The 23233-nt window shown below is 42.4% G+C and overlaps 1 protein-coding gene across 1 annotated transcript in view; it reads left to right on the forward strand.

The window, feature by feature from the left end:
* ROCK2 (Rho associated coiled-coil containing protein kinase 2) overlaps positions 1–23233 on the forward strand; it is a 158090-nt gene that overhangs the window by 83023 nt on the left and 51834 nt on the right. Inside the window, exons 3-5 of the mRNA XM_038751763.1 lie at positions 403–503; positions 4207–4344; positions 13151–13411. Of these exons, the coding sequence (XP_038607691.1) occupies positions 403–503; positions 4207–4344; positions 13151–13411 (500 nt within the window). The remainder of the gene's footprint in view (positions 1–402; positions 504–4206; positions 4345–13150; positions 13412–23233) is intronic.

Below are 23233 nucleotides of genomic sequence, written 5' to 3' on the forward strand. Positions count from 1 at the left end.
GATTCTTAAATAAGAATATCACAGCACCTCGTTCAATGCCATGAGCATCTACGTAGGATCACTATAGCCACGTAATGTAGAATGAGTGATACTTATGAGTTTTTAAATTTTCAATTGTATATCTTGCTTACTTACAAGTCAAGTGATATGTTGTCTTCTAAAATGTTTACAGAAGTATAGCTGGAACCACAGAATGATGTGTTTCAATGTAAACACATTGAAAGTTAGTTAATTTTTAAATTTCGTACCCAAGATTTGAAAAGGTTTTTACAACTGCAGCACACATTTTGAGACCCGAACACAAAGAAATGAAGTGCTTTTGGACAAATATTGATAACTTTTTATTCCTGAAACACCAGAATGTGGTACTAAATCAAAGCATTCTTTTTAAATTCAATGTAGATGAAAAGATTGTGGAAAAGATTAGAGGCCTACAAACTAAGGCAGAAGACTATGATGTTGTTAAAGTGATTGGTCGAGGTGCTTTTGGTGAAGTTCAGCTGGTAAGTGTTTTTTATTCTGCTTTTTTATGACTCATTATGAGTAATGGCCAAATTGACTGAATGCTTTAACCAGAACTGATATCAGTTCTAGTTTTTCAGTAACTTTGAAAAGTAAATTCAAATATTGCCTATTTATATTAAGAAGGATTAATTAATTTTTCCTAATCATATAACTTTGTGTTATACCTCAAATTCATACATTAGAAAGGCCAAGAAATAAATTGCCAATTCAAATTAGTTGCTGCTATATTTTAAATTCAGCCTTGAATGAGAAGGTCATATTCATGTGTGAAATATAGAACAGGTCAATATTTTGAATCTAAAATTCATGAAGAAGTGAATCTGACTAGAAGGATAAGAAAGCCAATAGCTTGGTTTTTAATGATAAGATTTTGTTCAAGACTAATTTAGTTATCTGTTTTTGATTTGATTAACATGCTTGAAAGAAAAAGCTAAATATATTCACTTCGATCTTCCCTGTCCTTCAGTTTGGCTGACAGAAAGATGACACATTGATAAAAGATATTATTTTGAGTCCATTAAGGAACTGGGATTATAATATGGTACTGCATCTGTGAGCATGAAATATGAGTAGAGAGCTTGAAGTATTTCCCACACTTGTTAAATTCTTATTCACAGGAACAATTTTTAGCATTTATTAGTGTAGTTTAAGAATTTAAGAATTGTATTTCAGTTTGCCTTTACCTTTTCTTTGGTCTCATGGGCCAGCAAGCCTGAGGGCCTGGGTTCTAATCTTGGCTCTGCCATTTTTTTAAAATGTATTAGTTAAACGCTTAATACGTGCCAGAAACTCTTCTAAACATTGAGGTAAATGCAAGCTAATTAATTTGTACACAGTCCACATCCCACATGAGGTTCATAGTCTTAATCCCCATTTTACAGATGAGGTCACTGAGACAGAGAAGTTAAGTGATTTACCCAAGGTCACAAAATGGCAGAGCCAGAATTGGAACCTAGGTGCTTCTGACTCCCAGGGCTGTGCTCTTATCCACTAGGTCATGCATCCTGCCTGTGATCTTGGGCAAATCACTCAAATTCTTTGTGCCTCAGTTTCTTTGCCTGTAAAATGGTGATTAAATGTCTTGTTCTATCTCCCCACGAGACCGAGAGCTCCATGTGGAACAGGGATGGTGTTTGACCTGATTATCTCGTACCTATCCCAGTGCTTAGCATGTTGTTAGTGTTTAACAAATCCTGCAGTTATTTAAAATATTTCAATAAGATTATATTGCTATTACTTTTGCATTTTAAATTGTATTTGTTTCATGCTTTATTTTTAAATACCTCACAGAAATTAGTTCGCATATTTCAGAAGGCAGAAGAATGTTTTTTGCATTCCATTAATCTTGATTATTTAACCTGAGCGATGGTCATTTCCAGTGTGTTTTATTTGGCTTTGAATTCTGGCTCTGCTGTTATAGGCAGAAGCAGCTATTTAAAATAAAGATGAGAATAATGAGCAGGAGCCAAGTTTTGTTTTTCTTTTAACACATTTTAAACCTTGAACTAAATGTGATTTAATGCAGACCCATCAGAGTTGGCAGAGAAAAGATGTCAAATAACTGAGCAGTCAGGTTTTTTTTTTATTTTGAACAGAGGAAGCAATTTTGAATTTTCTTTCACTATTGGAGGTGCAAGGTTATCTCTCAACTGTTCATAAAATAGTTTCCTGGGAAGTTGCAAAATACTATATTGGTAAAGGGAATTTCAATATGACACAAACATTTGCCCAGAACTTTTGTCCCAATCCATTTGATTGATAGTAATGCAGTCAGGGGTGAAAATTTTACTTGAAGCTGAGGCATGGAAGAAAAAAGCAGCTACTTCCCTTTTAAAGGAGGACAGTAATTTCCTCTTTGGGTTTAAAGAGGCCCTTGCACATTGGAAAGAGCCTGGGCTTTGGAGTCAGAGGTCATGGGTTCAAATTCCGGCTCTGCCACTTGTCAGCTGTGTGACTTTGGGCAAGTCACTTAACTTCCCTGTGCCTCAGTTACCTCATCTGTAAAATGGGGATTAAGACTGTGAGCCCCCTGTGGGACAACCTGATCACCTTATAAACTCCCCAGCGCTTAGAACAGTGCTTTGCACATAGTAAGCACTTAATAAATGCCATCATTATTATTATATATGGAAATATATATATACACACATATATATTGATATATATATTCATTTGTTGAGATATATAATTTGTTGTTATACAATTTGCAAGGTCCCCTTCATATATACATGTACATTCTTTGTGTTTGAAGAAGACACCACACACAGTGATTTTAACTTGTAAGTGCATGTGTGGCAGAGTAAACTGCTGTAGTATTTTTCTCCGTGAAAACACAGGGTTCAGCAGTTATCCTTGAAAATTTAAGTCCTGGATTCCAAGCAGGAGATTGTCATCCCAACTTGCTTTCCAATATCTCCTGAACCAAATAAGGCAAGCCCAGCTTTTCAATTTGGGGGAAAAAAAGCAAACCCCAAAACAGGACATTAGGACTGCATGATAGCAATGGGAAATGTGGGTTGCAGTTAAAGTGGTGGATCCAATTGAGCCAATATTTATTCCCAGGAGCTTTATCAGAGAGGAAACCCAGGCTGTCTCTCCTGAGGAAAAGCAGCCACTCATATTGCTCTCTTTTTGTTGGGGGGAGCCAGTAATTCTATCTTCCCTACTTTAATATCTTGCTGGGACAGAGCATTCTGCACAGATTATACATTTTCTCCTGTGCTCCTATTGCAGAAATCAACACTTCCCAGGAATCTCTTCCTCCCTTCCTAATACTGCCCAATAAAAATACATTTTGGTACTTATTTATGGAGGCACCCAGAAGAGCAATATTTCAGCGCTTGGTTAGTTGAAGCTTTTTTTTTTCTTCTCCCCCCTCCCCCCCCCCTTTTTTCATTCCTGTTTAGGAGTTATAATATAGTCCTTTGTAGCCTCCTGCAACTACACAATCACAAATAGTTGCTGCTGTTTTTCAAATAAGTAAATGATGATGCATCCAGGAAAGCTAGTGAAAAGTTTAGTGGGCTGGTTTAAAGGTTAGCATTTATCTGCAAATTAGTATTATCTTTAACAACCATTCCCTTTTGGAAATGTTGTGAAGGTGTTCACAAATGTTGCTTTTGGCAGATATGAAAAATGATGGCTGAAAGGAACTATTTAGTCATCATAAACAAATGACACTTCCTGTGAAGAGGTTTAAAAAAATTAGACTGTAAATCCAATCCAACCCACTTTCTAAGTAAGAAGACTAGTCATAGCTCACGATTTCTTTTGCAATGAGTGGTTTACCCTTCTGTCCATCCAAAATTGTTTCCAGCTCATAAATAATATTAATGAGACGGGGTGTCCTAAGGAAACAATTTACAGATCCCCTTCCCTTATGTAGAAAGGATGTTAATTTGTTTTGTATTCTTGAATGTGGGGTGATGTACTGAGTGAATTTTAGAATTTTCCTTGGAATGTTTTCCAATAGATCTGTCAAATTTTTTAGTCCCTTTGAAAATACTTCTAACAACTATTTCTCTTTTTCATCCGTTTGCTAAGAATCGTGAAGCCAGAGAATGGAAATTCATAAATAGCATTTCAGACCAAATCATCAGGCCAGCCCAGCTACCCACATACTATCCTATAACATCAAAGAACTAATGACAAGCAGTAACTTTGTGCCATTTTGATCGACAGGTTCGCCATAAGGCATCGCAAAAAGTTTACGCCATGAAGCTCCTGAGTAAATTTGAAATGATAAAAAGATCAGATTCTGCCTTCTTCTGGGAAGAAAGAGATATAATGGCCTTTGCCAATAGTCCCTGGGTGGTTCAGGTAAGGAGGAAGGCACTTTATGTGCACTTCATTTTTTTATAGTATATTCACTGTGCATGCCTGAGACCCTTTTATAACCTGGTGTCCTTAAGTATGCAGGACCAAAGAATATGGCAGCTGAAATGCCCTGTGAGGTCAACAGGTGTCTTTAATTCCAACCAATTTTGATTTTTAGTCTGGCTCTGAAGCTGAGTGTGTTGCTCCTAAGTTTTGGGACAGGACCCAAGAGACCTTCTCTGGCCTGTAATCAGCCCAAATGGTTCCCCTGAAGTATGGGATAGTTCCAGTCATGTATTAGGTGCCACTTTTCCCCAAAAGCACAGACAGAATATTGTTTTCACATTTTCTCATGCTGTTACTTTGAGGCCTTTCTCATGTGAAGGATGAAGACATCTTCAACTCCAAGTTTGTGGGTTTCATTTCCGACTAAATTTGAGCATTTGATTCCTTGAACTACTAGGCGGCAAGGGTAAGACAGCAACTTAGTTTCGAATGAGAGGCAAATACCCTCTAGAAAAGTCCTTGTGAAGTAGGACTTTTATAGAGATTAATTGCTTTTTAAAAAGTTACTCATCATATTTTGTGAACCGAGTCAAATCATTTCCATCAATTCACTGATGATATCTTTTGAGTGCTTACTGTGTGCAGAGCACTGTAATAAGTGTGTGAAAGACTATAATACAAAAGAGATTGGTAGACATGATCCCTGCCCCCAAGAAACTTGCAGTGTGGTGATTTATCTGAGAAGCAGCATGGCCTAGTGGATATAACATGGGCCTGTGAATCAGAAGGACCTGGGTTCTAGTCCCGGCTCTGCCACTTGTCTGCTGTGTGACTTGGGGCAAGTCACTTCTGTGTTCCTAAATTACCTCATCTCTGAAGTGGGGAGTAAGAGTGTGAGCCCCTTGTGGGGCAGGGACTGTGTCCAACCTGACCAACTTGTTAAATACAGTGCCTAGCACATAGTAAGTGCTTAACAAATACCATAATACATAGCTTCTAATGTACTTGATTGGAAAGAAATTAGCCCTCTTGGGAAAATTAAGACCCAGTAACAAATTGTCCAGAGTTCCAGCTTGCATTAACAAAAAAATGTTATTTCTAGTTTTGTTTTATATTAAAACATTTGTATTTCAATACATATTGTGTTCTGTAGTATTTTCTTTTTTACAGGTATGGTAAACACAGAAGCTGTGCTGTCTGTAGTCTTTAGGAATGTTCTTTTAAGTACATTTTTGCAACTATTGGAAGCCCTGTCACATTCAAGTGTAGTAACTCCATAATTTTTTTTAATGTTTTAAAGGTATAGTTTAATATTTGTGGTTTGGGGTGTTGGAGAAGAGATGGTGACCATCTTTTGCAGCATGTGATAACTGATCGTATGCGGCTTCACTCGGGAACCAAAGAAAATTTTCTACGTTTGAATTCTTCTTTCAAAGAAAAGGAGACTAGTAGACTGTTTGGGTCAATAAATGGACAGAATGTGAAGAAGACGGGTAGTGTAGTAAGGAGAATGAGAACTAAAGTGAGAGATGAGCAGGTTGCCTTTTTCCTACCCATAGTAACCTAAGTACCCAGGGTTCTTATAATGTGAGGATAACAGATCTAACAGCCCAGGACCAGAAATTGTCTCCTGATAGGTAAACCAATGCCTCTTTTGGACTTGAGATAAAACATTACCACTTGGCGTATCACCCTTTTAATCACTTCATTTAGGGCTGAGATTAAAACAACATTAGTAACGTTAGAATTATTAGTAATTCTTGCTTTAGTATCTATCTCACTTGCATGAACCCAGCTCATTTTACCTCTGATTCTGGGACTAGTGCTGGTCATGTAAGATCTATTATTCTGTGACCTTTTATGGTTCATTCACTCTTCCCTCCAACTAATTCAGAGTATTTGCTAAACTCTCTTTGTGGTACCTAGTCTTGGCATTTCTATAGAATTTTTACTGGATGTTTTTTCACTTCCTCATTAAACCCAAAGTGATTTATTTTTATCCAAAAAGTCCATTGTGGTCCTCCTCTATCTACATCATGTCTCTCTTCTTTCGTCCTCCTCTACCCGGCTCAACAACTCTTCTATATATAATGCATGTCCAAAGAGAAGAGCGGGGAAGTACTGTGGTTTGTCTAAGTCATAGTATTTGTCTGGGGGCTCAGATTTCTGTGCTGCTTGTACTGTCACTCCCTCCCACCCCCCCTTACTGTTCCACCTTCCATGCCACCACGTCTCACACTCCCTATGCTGATCTAGCTATGGGCAGAGGAAAGCAGTAAGGCAAATCAGCTCCTTTGCATGTTTTATTTCCCTTGATTTTATTCTTGCACTTGCACCTCTCTTTCCCTTCCTTTGAAGCCTATATCACCCACCTTTCCTACCCGCTCTAATTACTAGTCATGGTCATCTACCATGAGAGATAAAGAGCACGGGCTTGGGAGTCAGAGGTCATGGGTTCGAATCCCAGCTCCGCCACTTGTCAGCTGTGTGATTTTGGGCAAGTCACTTAACTTCTCTAGGCCTCAGTTACCTCATCTGTAAAATGGGGATTAAGACTGTGAGCCCCATGTGGGACACCCTGATTACCTTATATCCTTCCCAGCGCTTAGAACAGTGCTTTGCACATAGTAAGCGCTTAACAAATGCCTTCATTATTATTACATAAGTGCTGTGAGGTCGAGGGTAGAGTGAATAGCAAATGCCCATGCCCAGATGTCACAGATCCAACTGCATTGATGACACAGAAGGGAGAGGGAGTTGGGGGAAGGAGGGTTTAATCTGGGAAGACCTCTTGGAGGGAGTGTGACCGTAATAATGCCTTGGTGGGGAGAGTGGTGGTCTGGGGTATATGGAAGGAGACAGTTTCAGGGAGAGTGCGGGAAAGAGGCTAGAGGTGAGATTGAAGAGATCGCGTCAGAGTGAGTAAGCTGGTGCTAGAGGATTGAAGGGTACAGGCAGGGCTGTTGGAGGAAATCAGTGACTTGAGGTAGAAGGGGGTAAGCTGATTGAGTGCTTTAAACCCAGTGCTTGGATCAGCATGGACGAAGTTTGGATGGAAAGGAAAGGGCAGGTTTTAGAAGTGTTATAAAAATAGAACTGTCAGGATTTGGTGGCAGAAGGAATGTGTGGGTGGAGTCAGAGAGATGATTCAAGGACAACACCAAGGTTACAGGCTTGTGAGATAGGAAGAATAATGGTGTTGCCTACAATGATGGCTAAGGCTGTGGGAAGACGGTGTGGGAGGGAAGATAAGGAGCAGCGTAGCCTAGTGGAATGAGCACGGGTCTGCCAGTTGCTTGCTGGGTGACCTTGGGCAAGCCATTTCATTTTTCCTCTTCTCCCAGTCCCTTCTGCGTCGGCCGTGCACTTGGATTAGCTAGCCTTTTTTTACCCATCCTTCATCCCACAGCACTTAGGTACATATTTGAAATTTATTTATATTAATATCTCTCTCCCATTTTAAACTGTTGTAAGTAGGGACTGTGCATAACAACTGTAATATATTGTACTCTCCCAAGGGCTTAGTACAGTACACTGCACTTAAAAAATACCATAAAAGATAAGCGCTCAATAAATATGATTGGTTGATTTGCTTCTCTGTGCCTCAGTTTCCTCAATTAAATCCTACTTCCTCCCTCTTAGACTGTGGTCCCTATGTGGGACAGGGACTGCATCCAACCTATAAACTTGTATCTACCCCAGTGCTTAGAACAGTGCTTGACACACAGTAAGTGCTTAACATATACCATAAAAAAAGAGTTCTATTTTGGACATAATAAGTTTGAGGTGTCGCTGGGACATCCAAGTAGAGATGTCCTGAAGGCAGGAGGAAATGTGAGATTGCAGAGAAACGAGGAGGTTAGGGCTAGAGATGTAGATGTGGGAATCATCAACATATAGATTAGAGAAGCAGTGTGGCTCAGTGGAAAGAGCACGGGTTTTGGAATCAGAGGGCAAGGGTTCAAATCCCGGCTCCGCCAATTGTCAGCTGTGTGACTTTGGGCAAGTCACTTAACTTCTCTGGCCCTCAGTTACCTCATCTGTAAAATGGGGATTAAGACTGTGAGCCCCCCATGGGACAACTGATCACCTTGTAACCTCCCCAGCGCTTAGAACAGTGCTTTGCACATAGTAAGCACTTAATAAATGCCATAATTATTATTATTATACAGACTGTAGTAGGAGCCATGGGAGCGAATGAGTTCTCCAAGGGAGTGGGCTTAGATGGAGGCTAGAAGGGGACCTAGAACTGAATCTTTAGGGGCCCCCATTATCAGAGGGTGGGAGAGAAAGGAGGAACCTGCAGAAGATACTGAGGGGTAGTTAAATTGGAGGAGAACCCAGAGAGGATAGTGTCAGTGAAGCCAAGGTTGGATAAGGTTTCAAGGAAAATAATAATGATGGCGTTTGTTAAGCGCTTACTATGTGTGAAACACTGTTCTAAGCGCAGTGGGGGATACAAGGTGATCAGGTTGTCCCACATGGGGCTCACAGTTTTAATCCCCATTTTACAGATGAGGTAACTGAGGCCCAGAGAAGTTGTGACTTGCCCAAAGTCACACAGCTGACAAGTGGCGGAGTCAGGATTAGAACCCATGACCTCTGGCTCCCAAGCCTGGGCTCTTTCCACTGAGCCACGCTGCTTCAGGGGGTGGTCTACAGTGTCTAAGGCAGCTGAGAGTCCTGGAGGATTAGCATAGACTAGAGGTCATCAGATTTGGCGAGAAGGTCATTGATTACCTTAGAGAGGAGCTGGATTGAAAGAGAGGAAGTAGAGGCAGTGGGTGTAAAGAGTTCTCAAGAATTTTGGAGAGAATTGGTAGGAGGGAGATGGAGAAATAACTGGAGGGAGCTGTGGGGTCATGGAAGGGCTTTTGTAGGATAGGGAATATGTATGCATGTTTGAAAGCAGTGGGGAAGAAGCCATTGGAAAGTGAACAGTTGAAGATAGCAGTTGAGGAGGGAAGAAGGAAGGGGGCAAGTATTTAAAAAGAAAAAAAGGTGTGAAGGGTTGGAATCAAAGAGATCTCTTTTTGAGTTACTGCAGGGAATATAGGGAGAGCCAAAGAGAATGGTGGAGGAGGCGGGGATTGGAGAGGTGCAGTGAAGATTTTAGGGAGATCAAGCTTGATGGTTTCAGTTTTGGAGATGAGGTATATTGCCCGGTCATGAGGGGAAAGAGATGGTGAGGGTGGGGGGACAGGATGTTTGAAGAGAGAGTTCAGTGTCTGGAACAGCTGATGGGGGCAGTGGGTATGGAAGTGAATTAGGAAGGAGTAGTATTGTTGTTGGGCAGAGCACAGGGCTGAATTGAAGAACATAATTAACTTGTATCTATCCCACCACATAGAATAGCATTTGATGCATAGTTAATAACAATAATGATGGCATTTGTTAAGTGTTTACTATGTGCCAAGCACTGTTGTAAGCATTAGCGCTTATCATATACCGTAAAAGAAAAGGAATGATTTTAAGGTGTTCAAGGTCAGAAAGGTGTCTGGATTTCCACCAGCAGTGCTCCACAGCTTGGGCACAGGAGCAGAGGAAGCGGGCTGTGGAGGTGATCCAGGGTTGTAAGTTAGTGGTATGAAACCGGTGGAAGGACAGGGAGTTAAATTCAGTGGAGAGGGTGTGTTGAGGGTGTTGTTTTATGTGTCAAGAGAAGATAGTGTGGGTATGAAGATGAATTGGGGTAGGATGGCTGTAGAATATTGGAGGGGGTCCAATGATTGGAGGTCTCTGCGGGGGGGTGGATATATGGGAAAGAGAACAGGTGAGGATGTTGTGTCAGAAGAATTTCAGAACTGGTGAGTGTAATGATTGTACAGTGACTAGAGATTATAAAATTAAGGGTGTTCCCAAACGGGTGAGTGTGGGAAGTGGGGTGGAGCAGGAGGTCACTGGAGTTGAGGAGTGAGAGGAGCTAGACAGTGGAAGGGCCATCAGGGACATCCACATGAATATTGAAGTCCCCAAGGATCAATGTAGGAATGGAGAATGAGAGAAGGAGGGTGAAAAGGGGATCAAAATGGTTCAGAAAGTTGGAGGAGGGGCCTGGCAGGCTGTAGAGTACCGCGACTAGTAATCTGAGTGTGTGGTAAAAGGTGGATTATGTGGGCTTTAAAGGAAGGGAAAGAGAGGGAGAGGAGAGGTGGGGTGGTGTGAAAATGACATTGGGGAGCAAGAAGGAAGCCAACTCCTCCCCCTTTCCCAGTGCATCTAGGGGAGTGGGAGAAGATGCCTGTAATGAACTGGGTGGCTGTGTATTCCGTGACTACTTTCCTTCCTTCTGTCATTTTTTCAAAGTTCATCTCAATTCCCATTTCTTCCTTGAAACTCATTTTGGTTAAAAGCAAGTGGGAAGCTAGATTTCCTTATTCCTGTCTATCCTAATGTCAAACAGCTAACTTCAGTCCTCCTCTTTCCCTCCCAAAATAAAGACTCAGTTCAGAATTAGAGGGGGAGCAGTGCAGAGCACTGTACTAAGCACTTGGGAGAATCCAGTAATAATAACAATAATAATAATGATGGCACTTATTAAGCGCTTATTATGTGCAAAGCACTGTTCTAAGCGCTGGGGAGGTTACAAGGTGATCAGGTTGCCCCACGGGGGGCTCACAGTCTTAATCCCCATTTTACAGATGAGGTAACTGAGGTGCAGAGAAGTTAAGTGACTTGCCCAAAGTCACACAGCTGACAATTGGCAGAGCCGGGATTTGAACCCATGAACCCTGACTCCAAAGCCCGTGCTCCTTCCACTGAGCCATGCTGTGCACGTGTTCCCTTCCATGAAGAGGGGGAGACATTACTATAAACTACAGATATGTGCATAAATGCTGTGGACCTGAGGATGAGGAGAATAAAGGGTATAAGTCTTAAGCGCATGGGTGACACAAGGAAGTGGGAGATGATGAAATGAGGGCTTAGTTGGGGAAGGCCTCTTGAAAGAGATGTGCTTTTGATAAGGCTTTGAAGATGGGGAAAGTGGTGGTCTGTTGGATCCGAAGAGGAGGGAGTTCTAGGCCCAGAGGCAGGATGTGAATGTCTTGTCTCCCCCTCTATACTGTAAGCTCTTTGTAGGCAGGGAATGTATCTATTTATTGTTATATTGTACTCTTCCCAAGAGCTTAGTACCATACTTTTCACACAGAAAGTGCTCAATAAATATGATTAAACTGAACTACCACCTCTATATGGATGATTCCCAAATCTACCTCCCCATCTCTGATCTCTCTCCTTCTCTGCAGTCTCGTATTTCCTCCCATCTTCAGGACATCTCTACCTGGACGTCCTGCCAATGCCTCAACTTCAACACATCCAAAATGTCTTCCAATCCAAACCCTGCTCTTCCCTGTTTTACCTATCCCTGTAGGTAATCCACCTCCAATCCAATCCACCTCCATCCCTTCTATCTCACAAGCCTGTTGCCATGGCAGTAGCCTCAACTCATTCATTGCAAGTGTTCAATTTGTCACAAAATTGTATTGGTTCTACCTTCACAACACCTCTGGAATCTGCCCTTTCTTCTCCATCCAAATGGCTATCACACAGATTCATTTCCCACCTTGAGTCTCCTTGCTCCATCCTATTTTCCACTCTCTAGTCCTTACTTCACTTTGCTGTCTGGGTCATTTTTCCAAAAAAGAGTCCAGCTCACCTCTCCCCACGCCGCAAAAGCCTCCAGTGGTTGCCCATCCATCTCCTCATCAAAGAGAAACGCCTTACTGTTGCTTTTGAGGCACTTATTTAGCTCTCCCCCTCACCCCTACCCAGCCTCACCCCTTTTCTGACTCACCTAGGACCCCACTCTCCCCACCTTTAAAAACCCTTGAAAATCACATCTCCTCCAAGAGACTTGTCCAGACATACCCATTATTTCTCATACCTACTCTTCCCTCTGTTGACTATGCACTTGGCTGTGTATCCCTCAAGCACTTTGATATTCACATCAGCCCCCAAATGCTTAAGTAAATAATCTTATACTCTGTGTCCCCCATCCCTAATCTATTTTAATGTCTGTCTCCACCTGTAGACTGTAAGATTTTTGTGGGCAAGGATCACACCTACCAACTGTTTTGTACTCTACTTTCCCAGTCACTTATACAGTGCTCTGCCCACAGTAAGCACTTAATAAATACCATTGATTGACAATACACTTTTGAGAATGGGACAAACAGGAAACTTCCATGCTGGAGGAATACATATTTGAAACATAGAGCATGGAGCTGGGGGTCAGAAGGACCTGGGTTCTAATCCCTGCTGTGCCACGTGTCTGCTGTGTGACCTTGGGAAAGTCATTTCTCTGTGCCTCAGTTACCTCATCTGTAAAATTGGGATTAAGATTGTGAGATCCATGTGGGACAGATATCATTTTCTTGTATCTGTTCCAGCACTCAGACCAGTGCTTGGCACATAGCACTTAACAAATACCATTTAAAAGAAAACCAAAAAACATTTTCCATGCCAATTCAAGTGATAGGAAATAGGTCCCCCTTCACTGTTTCATGATACTCTGCACACAGTTCTCGGTTTTTGGACTTCGAGCTTTGCTTTTCTTATGCGTTATTTTTTTCATTTACATAATTTTATCTTAATATGTTTGTCACCAAATCCTCTGGACCACATTCTTAGATTGTGACCCCAGGAGGGTCAGAGATAGTGCCTATTTCTCACCCTTGTATTTTTCCTCAGCACTTGGTACAGCATTCTACACACAGTAGGCGCTGGATAAATGCTGTGACTTCCTGTAGAACAAAGTGTTTTTCTTTTTCAAAAGTAATAGTCTTTTCTCTCTCCTTTGCAGCTCTTTTGTGCCTTTCAAGATGATCGATACCTGTATATGGTAATGGAGTATATGCCTGGTGGAGATCTTGTGAACCTTATGAGTAACTATGATGTGCCTGAAAAATGGGCCAAATTCTACACCGCTGAAGTCGTCCTTGCTCTTGATGCAATTCACTCCATGGGCTTAATCCATAGGGATGTGAAGCCTGATAACATGCTTTTGGATAAGCATGGACATCTGAAATTGGCAGATTTTGGCACTTGTATGAAAATGGATGAGGTAAGTATGCTCTTAAAATAGTTGTCAGTTGGAAAGTATGAAATACTTTTTAAACTGCTGTCCCCAAAGTTTTGTGGGAAATTTTTTTTCCACATTTGTATTTCATTTCGTACAGGGATGAATGGACTTTAAGTGAATGGAGACACTCTGAATGTTTCCGTCCTCTCTACTTTTGGTAGAAGATCCTCATTAGGTAGATGGTTTATTTCAGAACGCAGATCTTTTACAGTGGAGTAAAGAAAGTGGAAGTGGACTTTTTGGTTTTTCAAAAAAATCTTACTAGGGAAGGATTAAATACCTCTTTTCCCTCCCCTGTGGGACTTGGACCGTATCTATCCTGGTGTGCTCTGCGTACAGTAAGCGCTCAATAAGTACGATTGAATGAATGAATGAATGAACTGGCCTCTACCCCACTGCTTAGAAAAGTGATTGACACATAGTAAGTGCTTAACAAATGACATAATTAATTAAGGGTATGAGCTGCTTAAGAATTTACTCAATAATATGTGTGACCAGTCTGTAAAACAGTTTGGAGATTAAATATAGTTAATCTCATCATCTTTATGACATGTATTTTGTAGTGTTTCAAACATTATATATGTTGTAGGTATATTCTTACACTCATAGCTCCCTCTTGTGGTCATTTCTATAGCCCAAATACTAGTATTTGAAATGTAGAAATGCTTTAGGATAAATTAAATGTTAAATAATAATAATAATAACGGCATTTATTAAGCGCTCACTATGTGCAAAGCACTGTTCTAAGCGCTGGGGGGATACAAGGTGATCAGGTTGCCCCACGGGGGGCTCACAGTCAATCCCCATTTTACAGATGAGGTAACTGAGGCACAGAGAAGTTAAGTGACTTGCCCAAGGTCACACAGCTGGCAATTGGCGGAGGCGGGATTTGAACCCATGACCACTGACTCCAAAACCCGTGCTCTTTCCATTGAGCCATGCTGCTTCTCATAATGATGGCATTTATTAAGCACTTACTATGTGCAAAGCACTGTTCTAAGCGCTGGGGAGGTTACAAGGTGATCAGGTTGTCCCTCGTGGGGCTCACAATCTTAATCCGCATTTTACAGATGAGACAACTGAGGCACAGAGAAGTTAAGTGATTGCCCAAAGCACACAACTGACAGTTGGCGGAGCCGGGATTCGACCCCATGACCTCTGACTCCAAAGCCCGGGCTCTTTCCCACTGAGCCACGCTGCTCTCCCCCGTTAAATGGCCAAGTGTTTGCTCTTTAGAGCTTTAAAGTAACGCAGGAAATTAAAGAAAAATGCAGTGAAATGATATGTAATCCACATAATATTAAGCATGTTTGTGCATCCAGATTTGGTATTCAGTATTATTTACTTTAATATAAGTAAGGGATAGTGTTCACTATAAAAAATACGTTTCCTCAGAAGGCTATAGAAAAGGGTATTAAATGACAGTCTCTATCTTTAACAGTAGGGAAATGGTATGGCAAATGGGCTGTGAATGCAGTTGCAGGAAACTCCCAGATCAGTAATAGTCAAATTAGTTGATACTTTCTTTTTAAATTTAATGGTATTTGTTATGCGCTTACTGTGTTCTAAGCGCTGCGATAGATTCAAGTTAATCAGGTTGGACACAGTCCCTATTGCACATGTGGCACACAGTCCACGTTGCGGGCGAGAACAGGCATTGAATCCCCATTTTCAGTTGAAGAAACTGAGACACAGAGAAGTTAAGTGACTTGCCCGGGGTCCCACAGCAATCAATTGGCAGAGTTGGCATCAAAACCCAGGCCCTCTGTTCTCGTGCCCCTGCTTTTTTCCAGTGGGCCATGCTGTTTCTCAGACCACTTGAAGTGGAATAAATTTTTAAAAAATTAGGACTAGTTCTTAAGAGTGTTTGTCCATGTGTTTGAATGGCATTTGTTAAACGCTTACTATATATGTGCCAAACACTGTATTAAGTGCTGAGGTAGACTCAAGATAATTGGGTTGGGCACAGTCCCTGTCCCACATAGGGCTCAGTCTTAATTCACATTTTACTGATGAGGCTCAAAAAAGTGAAGTGACGTGCCCAAGATCACACATCAGACAAGTGGCAGAGCTAGGATTAGAACCCAGGTCTTCTGATTCCCAGGCCCATGCTCTTTTCATTCGGACACACTGCTTTTCATTTTAAAACTGAAGGGCACGTTTCAAGAGGCAGATATTGTCTAAATGACTTTTAACCCTGGTCTACCAACCACAAAGGCATTACCTCCCAGGGGTTAGTGCTAGAGGGGTTTCTCATACATTATTCTTGTTAGTAATTTTTACAGAATCCCAAAAGATCTGTTGATAGTTACTCCTTCCTTTTCCTTGGGTAGGTTGCCTTATTACCACATTCTGTACCAAAATTCATCATCATGTTGACCCACTTTTATTAGAAGGACTCATTGAATGGGAAGGAAACTTTGGCCATCATCCATTTATTATCTGGGTATCTATTAGCGGTCCACTCTCTATCCATTCCTACTTTTAGAAGATATAGGCCTGGTCCTTATAGTTAACAGATTGAGAGGAGTGCAAAATATGAAGGGGCTACAGTGAGTGATTAAACCCTGATGACTTGAAATTATTTCTGTATAACTCCATTCTGTATAATGAGAAGCAGCATGGCGCAGTAGGCTGAACCCAGGCCTGGGAGTTGAAGGACCTGAGTTCTAATCCCAGTTCCTCCACTTGTCTGCTGTGTGACCTTTGGCAAATCACTTGTCAGTGCCTCAATTACCTCATCTGTAAAGTGGGGAATAACACCATGAGACGTGGACTGTGCCCAAACTGATTAGCTTGTATCTACTGCAGTGCTTAGTACAGTGTCTGGTACATAGTAGTGCTTAACAAATACCATTAAAAAAAAGAAGAGAGAAAACCTTTGATTGCCATGAATAGGCAGGGTGGTGGCGAGAACCAACCCATAGTATCTACTGGGCTTCTCTCATCCCAGACTCAGGCCCATTGGGCAGATTTTTAGCCCAACTTTGGTGAACCTCACTTTGCTTTCGTGTACCTCCTATGGATGATGTTACTCTCTTAGGCTTGTCAATTAAGTTTCTAAATGTGTACCAAATAAAATAAACAGAAGCTCTAAAGAAATTATGCTTCAAGTTAATTTTTGAAAACAGAAGCCTTCCGCAACGAGCCTTGTGCAAGGAATATCCGAGAGATCCTTAGTGAGATATTTGTGAAACATTTCCAGTTCCTTTAGAAGTTTCAGCATATAATGGTGTCCTTGATGTAGGTATTCTGATGTTGCTTTTGGAAAGATCTCCTTTATCAAAACAATTTCTTCTCCTTCATTGTGCTTATTCATTTTAGCAACAATAACATTTCATTTCTTTGGCATTTCTGGAAAAGCAGTAGCACAGAATTAACAAAATGGTGGGGCACTCTCTTCTCTGTGTTATATTCCTGGTATGTTTGAGAACTCCAAAATCTGGAACATTAACTATGATAATTATTTGGTTTCCCTGTCAGCTTAAATCAAGTATTTTTTACTTTACTTTTAAGGCCCGAACAATCCTTTGTGGCATCAGAGAGAAATGTTTATGAAAAATGAGCCTTCCTACAGCTTGTAGCATGCCAAGTCATAGCAAATACATGGCATCATGAAGTAGAAAAGAGAAACAACATAATTTAACAAGGACTTTTTTGTAAGAAGCTATTAGGAGCTGACAGTAAACTTTTAAAAGCGAAACAAGGAAATGCTATTAATATAGTCTTCCTAACACTGATATAATGGGTGAGATCACTAAGAAAGCATTCTAAAGAGAAGCCAATAAAGGTCTTAGGAAAAAAACTGGTTTAAATGGTACTTGGGAAATGTAATTAATAGGATCTTAATATACTTTTACCACAAGTGAGTATGTCAACACAAAAAAAGTTAACTGCAAGTTGATTCATTCATTCATTCAATTGTATTTATTGAGCACTTACTGTGTACAGAGCACTGTAATAAGCGCTTGGGAAGTACAAGTTGGCAACATATAGAGATGGTCCCTACCCAACAGTGGGCTCACAGTCTAGAAGGGGGAGACAGAGAACAAAACAGAACATATTAACAAAATAAAATAAATAGAATATGTACAAGTAAAATAAATAAATAATTAGAGTAATAAATACGTACAAACATATATACATATATACAGGTGCTGTGGGGGAGGGAAGGAGGTAAGGCAGGGGGGGATGGAGAAGGGGATGAGGGGGAGAGGAAGGAGGGGGCTCAGTCTGGGAAGGCCTCCTGGAGGAGGTGAGCTCTCAGTAGGGCCTTGAAGGGAGGAAGAGAGCTAGCTTGGCGGATGTGGGGAGGGAGGGCATTCCAGACCAGGGGGATGACGTGGGCCAGGGGTCGACGGCGGGACAGGCGAAAAACGTATATGCTGAACGTTGCTAGTCAGAATGGCATTTAAGAAATGAAAGTTTGTCCTCAAATCCCAACTCAATAGAGTGAAATCTCGAAGGTTACAGATTTCACTCAACTCTTCCAGATGGTGATGTGTTGGGCAGATGGGGGTAAAGTACAAGAAAATCTCAAAAACTGAGTGGGAAGAAAAGTGGCAGAGTGTCTGTGAGTGATCAGGTGCAAATTAATGAATTAGGGAGAAATCATCCAACTGAAGCTCACATGGATAGGATCTGTGCTCTCAGTCACGACTCAGGAGAGGGAACAGAGAATTATCGTCGACTGTTCCTTCAAACAGTCTGTTCCTTATGATAGATAGCTTTCAGAAAACCCAAGAAAATTCTGGGCATCATTAGGAATTGGGATAGAAATCCTCAAGCCCCTCGCTGTGGAGAATGATATCGAAGCCTACCTTGTGGAACAGTCAGTCATTTAAGTTTATTGAGCACTTACTGGGAGCAGGTCAATGTACTAAGCGCTTGGGAGAGTATAGTGTAACAATATAACAAACTCATTCCATGCGTACAATGAACTTACTGTGTAGAGGAGTGCAGAAAGAAGCCGAAGAGCATGTTTGGAAAGTGATGAGATGCCAAGGCATCCCAAGCGCTTAGTACAGTGCTCTGCACACAGTAAGCGCTCAATATATGCGATTGAATGAATGAAAGGCCGAAGAGGGTTTATGGATGCACTGACCCTCCACCATTACAGAGCCACTGAACAGTACAGCCAATTTCATGGACTCACTGACCTAGAGGGAATCATAGCAGGTGGCAGCAACATTTTGCACCATTTGGGTTTTTTTATGGTATTTTTTAAGCACTTACCATCTACCAGGCACCGTTCTAGGTGCTGGAGTAGATATCAGCTAATCAGGTTGGACGCAGTCCCTGTCCCACGTGGGGCTTATAGTCTTAGCCCCCGTTTTACAGATGAGGTAACTGAGGCCCAGAGAAGTGAAACAACTTGCCCAAGGTCACACAGCAGACAAGTGAAGGAGCTGGGATTAGAACCCAGGTCCTTTTGACTCCTGGGCCCAGGCTCTGTCTTCTGGGCATGCAACTCTATGAAGAATAACTGGTCTGTGAACATGGAAGGAGGCTTAATGATGTCTCCAATGCTGCTCCAGCCATGCTATAGATATGATGGTATATTTGCTGAGAACTACAAGTCAGGTAGAAGGTCTGTTCAGCTGCTTACACAGGCTGCCCCTGAACATCTGGAATACTGAAGAAATGGTGGGTGTAGTGGATAGAACACAGACCTGGGACTCAAAAGGACATAGGTTTTAATCCTGACTCCACCACTTGTCTGCTCTGGACACTTCACTTCTCTGGGCCTCCGTTACCTTGTCCGTAAAATAGGGATTGAGATTGTGAGCCCCACATGGGGCTGGGACTGTCCTATCTGATTTGCTGGTATCCACCCTGGTGCATAGTACAGTGCTTGGCACATAGTAAGTGCTTCACAAATACCACAATTATTATTTAGGACTTCACTGATACTACCAACAACACCATCTTCAATCCTGAAGAAACTTTCATGGGATCTCATTGTTCCCCATGCTGGTGATGATGATGATGATGATGGCATTTATTAAGCGCTTAGTATGTGCAAAGCACTGTTCTAAGCGCTGGGGGGGATACAAGGTGATCAGGTTGTCCCACATGGGGCTCACAGTCTTAATCCCCATTTTACAGATGAGGTAACTGAGGCACAGAGAAGTTAAGTGACTTGCCCAAAGTCACACAGCCGGTAAGTGCGGAGCGGGATTCGAACCCATGACCTCTGACTCCCAAGCCCATGCTCTTTCCACTGAGCCACGCTGCTTCTCCCATCTCTGGTGGGATCCTAGCCCAAGTCCACCGGAATTGGAGATTATTGTTAGTCACACTTACCTCGAATTGTGGTGTGGTTCCACATTGGGCCTAAGGGACATGACCTCTGCTGCCAGAGGGCAAGTGTCAGGAACAGTGTCAAAATCTCTACGTGGATTGGTTGATTATGGCATTTATTGAGGGCCTTATTTATGTTTACCACTGAGCTAAGCACTGAGGAAAATACAAATAACAGTGCTGGGGTCACAAGGGGCTCACAGACTAAGTGAGGAAGGGCAGACACTTAGGTAAAAGAAAGATTTTTAGATAGGCACGGTAAGTTTAGGGAAGCATTATGGCCTAGTGGAAAAAGCCTGGGAGTTGGAGAACCTAGGTTCTAATCCCAGATCTGCCACTTGTCTGCTGTGTGACCTTGGGCAAGTCAGTTCACATCCCTGTGCATCAGTTCCCTCGTTTGCAAAATGGGGTCTCAGTGTCTGTTCTCCCTACTACTTAAACTGTGAGCCCCAAGTGGAACCTGATTATCTTGTCCCTACTCCAGCGCTTAATTCAGAGCCTGGCACATAGTAATCGCTTAACAAATATCACTATTATTATTATTATTTGGATAAGAAGGAGACAAATTAAGGCTGGACTTGGGGAAAGGGCTGATGGAATGGGTCTCCTGTGGGGTTCTGGCCCCGTTCCCACCTCAGCTTCCCAGTGTCCCAAACGTCCCATCAGATAGCAGGGCGGGCTTCTGCTTTTTCTACCAGCAGTGGGGCTGATTCCCCAGGCAGGGGCAGGTTTGCCCTTGCCCATGGGCTAAAGGCTAATGAATCTGGGGGGGCCCTTGCATGTCACTGCATGTTCACTGCATGTAAGGACATTGGGGCCATCTCCCCAGCTTTGACTCAGGCCAGGCAAGGAACTTCATCATCATCATCATCATCAACTTCCCCATCCCTAAGCCAGCTCGGAGAGCTGTGTGTGAGCCAGGGCATCTCCCAGGGACAATCGCTAATGGGATCACTTGCCCCGTTAGCCACTGGAGCTCAGGCTTCCGTGGGACAACAACTGGTATGTCTCTACCTGGGTTGGCTCCCTCAGAGGGTTTGAGGAACAGGAGAAGGAAAGGATAGGATCCTCTGCCCTCACTTCTTTCCCTGCAGGCTTGGGTTTCTTTGCTCTTGTCACTTCATCAGGGCTGTAGCTCCTGTGCAGCTCCTGCCTGCAGTCCCTGGCAACAGGCCAGAAATGTAGGGAGGGAAGGGAGTTCAGCCACTCAACAGAGAGCAAACGAGGGGAGAAGCCGTGCTCTGTCTGACTGCACTTGGCGGGGCTGAAAGCTATAGCACCTCAAGTTGGTGAACCAGTGCTCCTTTCATAGATCTGTCATAAACATCCGTCACCTAAAGAAAAATGAAAACAAGAAAAACACCACAACAACTTAAAGGTAGAGCTTAGAATCCAGTAGGGTAATCTTAGGGTAAGAGGGCCCAATAGGGGCCTCGTGGAGCCCAAGTCATCCAGAGTCCTGTCAAAATGGGAGCTTTCCACACAAGAAAATGTGTGTAGGTCTCCTTGTCGCAGCTTGCATCCCTCAGAGCCCTTAGTGGCATGAGGAAGCTTGGGAGAGGCACTCCAGGATGGCACAGTTTTGGGGGCCAACATGCTTCCCATTGGGTTTTGCTTGGTGGAGGGCGGATGAGGGGGCGTCCTGCTGGAGCTCGAGTCCAGGGCCTGGCCTGGCCACAGATCCTGGTGGATTTAGCCCCGACTGGCCTTGGGCGCTTGAGAAGTGCCGGCCCAACCCTGGAGTCCACCCAGGAAAAGCAAGTTAAGCTAAACACCACATCCAGGCTCGGTATCTAAATGGAAATGGAACAGCCAGCATGTGGCGGCTGGGGTTGGCTAGCGTCAGTTACCTGACTTACCCAAGCAGTCCCCTGCAGTCTAAATTGTATATTGCCAAATAATTGCCGTATAATATTGGCAAATTATATGTTGCCAACTTGTACTTCCCAAGTGCTTAGTACAGTGCTCTGCACACAGTAAGCGCTCAATAAATACGATTGAATGAATGAATGAATAAATTCTAGGGGAGTTATAGCCTCCGTCACTCCCACACGCCACAGTTGGTGTCTAGACTTGGGCTTAGTCAGCCTGTGCACAAACACATCAATGCCTGAGGCGGGAGGTAGGGAACCTTTATAGCAAAGATCAGGTCTTGAACCAAAGGAAAAGAGACACAAACATACCTCTCTTCCCTAGTGTGTCTTAAATGAGTAAACAGAAGGCTGGAATGTGGGGAAATGTTATCCGCTAACTCACCTGTTAGATTTCCTGGTTAAACCCTCAAAGAGGAGGAAGTCGACATTGACTAGGCAAAATTTAGAAACTGCCCATTTGCAGCTACTGTGGTGAGATCACTTAATCTCATTAGGATAGAAGAAAGTATATATGGAAGTAGGCTGGGAGGCCAGATTGACTCATTATGTGACTTTGGGTAAGGCTTTTAATCTCTCATCTACGTGTGTTAATTGAATGTGGTCCCTGCTACCTGTCTTACCTCATTAGGATGTGTGTTTGAGGAGTGCGTGCATCATACATTCCTGACCTGTGCCACATTGGTGTATACCTTTAGCCTGAATGTATTTCCCAACTTTGTGATTTGTTTGTTCACTGGACTGGCATTTTCAAATTTTTTGTGAGATGAGGCCTCAACATTTTCTCCTGGCCATTTCCCTTGGGATGAAGAACATCCTCCCAAGGAATGTATGGCCAAAAAAAGAAATGTGCACTACACCTATGCCTCTCCTTTCCACTGGTGAGGACATCATTGTTGTGCATGCCTTGCACTTTTTCCTTTCTCCTTTTACAATATGACTTTCCTTCCCCGGATGGACTATAATCTGTGCTCACAGAAACACACACAATTGTAAGGAGACAGCAGAAAAAGGCCTGGACCCAGCAACAGAGAATTTATTAGAAAATCAGAAATAGGAAGGGAAGTGAGAAAGGAGGAGACTATTAGAACTGTGTCCTCTTGGCCTGGATGGTATTTTCTGAACTGGTCACTTTCTGGTAAGGTGGACAGAAAGTGGATCCTGGGTTCTTCAAGTCAGAGCACTCCTGCCTTGGTTGTCTCTCAAACATTATGTTCTTTTTTGTTGTGTCATTTTGTCCTGCATAATATATTGTTGCTGATAAAAAAAAATTAGGTTATAATGTAGGCTTTTGAAAATATTTCATTAAATCACTCCCCGGGAGGACAAAGAATAGTTGAGAAGCTAAGGTTATGAGGACACCAGAAACCTAGAAATCAGCATGTTTTAGCATTATGTTAAATTGGTATTTTTTCTATCATTAAGGGATTTTGCAATTAGAAATAGTATAAAAACCTAGTGTAGCCTCAAATAATTGAAAATAGGCTAAGCAAGATTAAGGGATGGCTGTATTCACTTTTTAATGTGTCCCCAAAGGAGCTATAACAGAACCTCGAGAGCCAAATGAGTGCACTGTGAGTAGAAGCGGTGGTAAACTCATTGTGGGAGAGGAGAAAATGGTGAACAGAGG

Source organism: Tachyglossus aculeatus, chromosome 1 (genome assembly GCF_015852505.1).
Source record: "Tachyglossus aculeatus isolate mTacAcu1 chromosome 1, mTacAcu1.pri, whole genome shotgun sequence".
NCBI lineage: Eukaryota > Metazoa > Chordata > Mammalia > Monotremata > Tachyglossidae > Tachyglossus > Tachyglossus aculeatus.